This window comes from Camelina sativa, chromosome 9 (genome assembly GCF_000633955.1).
Source record: "Camelina sativa cultivar DH55 chromosome 9, Cs, whole genome shotgun sequence".
Lineage (NCBI taxonomy): Eukaryota > Viridiplantae > Streptophyta > Magnoliopsida > Brassicales > Brassicaceae > Camelina > Camelina sativa.
In genome coordinates, this window is record NC_025693.1 from 18,330,006 (window position 1) to 18,332,186 (window position 2,181).

At 37.3% G+C, this 2,181-nt stretch overlaps 1 protein-coding gene across 1 annotated transcript; it reads right to left on the reverse strand.

The window, feature by feature from the left end:
- LOC104715396 lies at positions 239-1,069 on the reverse strand. The gene has a single exon (XM_010432802.1). It carries the CDS (start codon positions 1,067-1,069, stop codon positions 239-241), a length of 831 nt encoding a protein of 276 aa, XP_010431104.1.

Below are 2,181 nucleotides of genomic sequence, written 5' to 3' on the forward strand. Positions count from 1 at the left end.
AAACTCAACTGCGTATCATTATAATATTCATTATGCAACAAATGTGTAACTTCTGCACTTTAGTAGTTTGGATTTTGGATTTTGTAGCATGTAAAACACCATAGTTTTTTGCTAAAATAATTTGAAAAGGGATCAGGGGTAAATATATCATGTTATCCTAGTTTTTTTTTTTTTTTTTTCATCAAAAAGGAATTTATATAGATGATAAAATGTAATCGTTACAAAGAGTTTCTGTTAATCAAACAGGGGGATGGAAACAAGAAGAATAAAAGAGATCAGTACTACAACCGAATTTTGCTAATACATGAGCTGTTCTATTACAGTTTCTTGGAGTGTAAACAAATTCAGTATTGTCAAATTTCAGAGACCAGTGTAATATATCTTGATAGACACCATCGATTGAAGCAATGTATATTGATTTATTCATCATCTTAATAAGCAACTCGCAATCACCCTCGAATATGACATGTCTTATTCCCCGTATCCATGTTTGTTGCATTGCATTCAGTAGCGCCTTCCCCTCAGCTTCCAAAGGCGATGAAGCATATCTCATATTCGCAGCTCCCCAACCATTAGATATTCCTCTGTAATCACGTAAAATCCACCCACCTCGAGTCTCATATGTTATGGGATCAAAACTCGCATCGAAATTGCACTTAAGCATAGTTTGAGGAGGCCTGTTCCAGTGTGTTGGTTTTGATATCAAGGGTGGAGGGTCATGAGGAAGTAAAACAACTCGACACCATTCTCGAACATCCGCTCTAGCTCGCCATACTATATGGTTTGGGTCTTCCGATTTTTCATCAAAAATGAAATTGTTTCTTGTCTTCCAGATATGCCAAAGAGTCCAAAAAGGTAGTAGCTTCATTTCCAATGGAACCTCATTATCATTTTGCAATGCAAAGACCGCTTCTAAGAAGAATTCACTAGAGATAGAAGGCAAATACAGGGCCTGTATCGGTATATTTGCTAATTCCCAAACGGATTCAGCATATGGACATAAAAATAGGATGTGTTCAATTGTCTCATCATCTCGTAAACATCTCGAGCATATAGGATCAATATTCATTCCCCTAGAGATAAGACGTGTAGTCGTGGGCAAAGAGCGTGAGAGCAATCTCCATAGAAAGTGTTTTACCTTTGGTAAGATGTTTAATTTTCAAATTCGTCTTTTTAAATGTACTGATCCATGAGGTTTTGGTGGCAAGTCACATGGTTTTTCCGGGTTATTCATTGAGAACCAGTAGCCGGATCGAACAGTGTAATCCCCTGTTTTATTATAATGCCAAATGAGCTTGTCTGGTCTTTGTTTCTGAGGGATATACATATTAAGAACCTTGTTTTGATCTGCAGGTGTAATATGATCCATTATCTTGTTGTTGTCCCAGTATTGATGTGCCGGATTTGAAGAAATGAGTTTTGAAATCTTGAAATTTTTGTCCGGAGTGATACTTCGAACAGGTTTTGGAGGATTAGTTACTGTGATGTTATCCAAATTTACACGAACTGACTCACCATTCCCAATAATATATCTCGATCCATTTTTGATTAACTCCAGACCAACCAAGATAGATGACCAACCATATGACTGATTTGTTCTCTTTTTTGCATCTAATACACAATCATCCTTATAATATCTAGCTTTAAAAACTCTAGCGAATAAGGATTTCGGGTACTGGATCAGTCTCCAAGCTTGTTTCGCAAGTAGAGCATCGTTAAAGTGCTCAAGATTTTTAAAACCCAATCCACCATCTGCCTTTGAATATTGTAAACGTTTCCATGCGATCCAAGGTAGACCCCTGTCATGATTACTCTTCTCCCACCAGAATCTTTGGATGACTGACTCTATTTCAGAGATGACACCAAGAGGAATTTTAAAACAAGACATGGAGTATACCGGCATGGCAAGAGCAACCGATTTGATGAGAATTTCTTTTCCTGCAGGTGAGAGATGACGTCCTTTCCATGAAGCTGTTCGTTGTTTGACATTGTCAATTATGTATTGAAACATTTCACTCTTTTTTTTATCGAACTGCTCAGGTAAACCAAGATATTTTCCCCCTCCACCATTGTTTGGTATTGCAAGGATAGTTTTAAGGCTAGTCTGTAGCTGACCATTCACGCGAGAACCAAAAGTAATAAGAGATTTACTTGTGTTGATTTGTTGTCCTGAGTAGTATT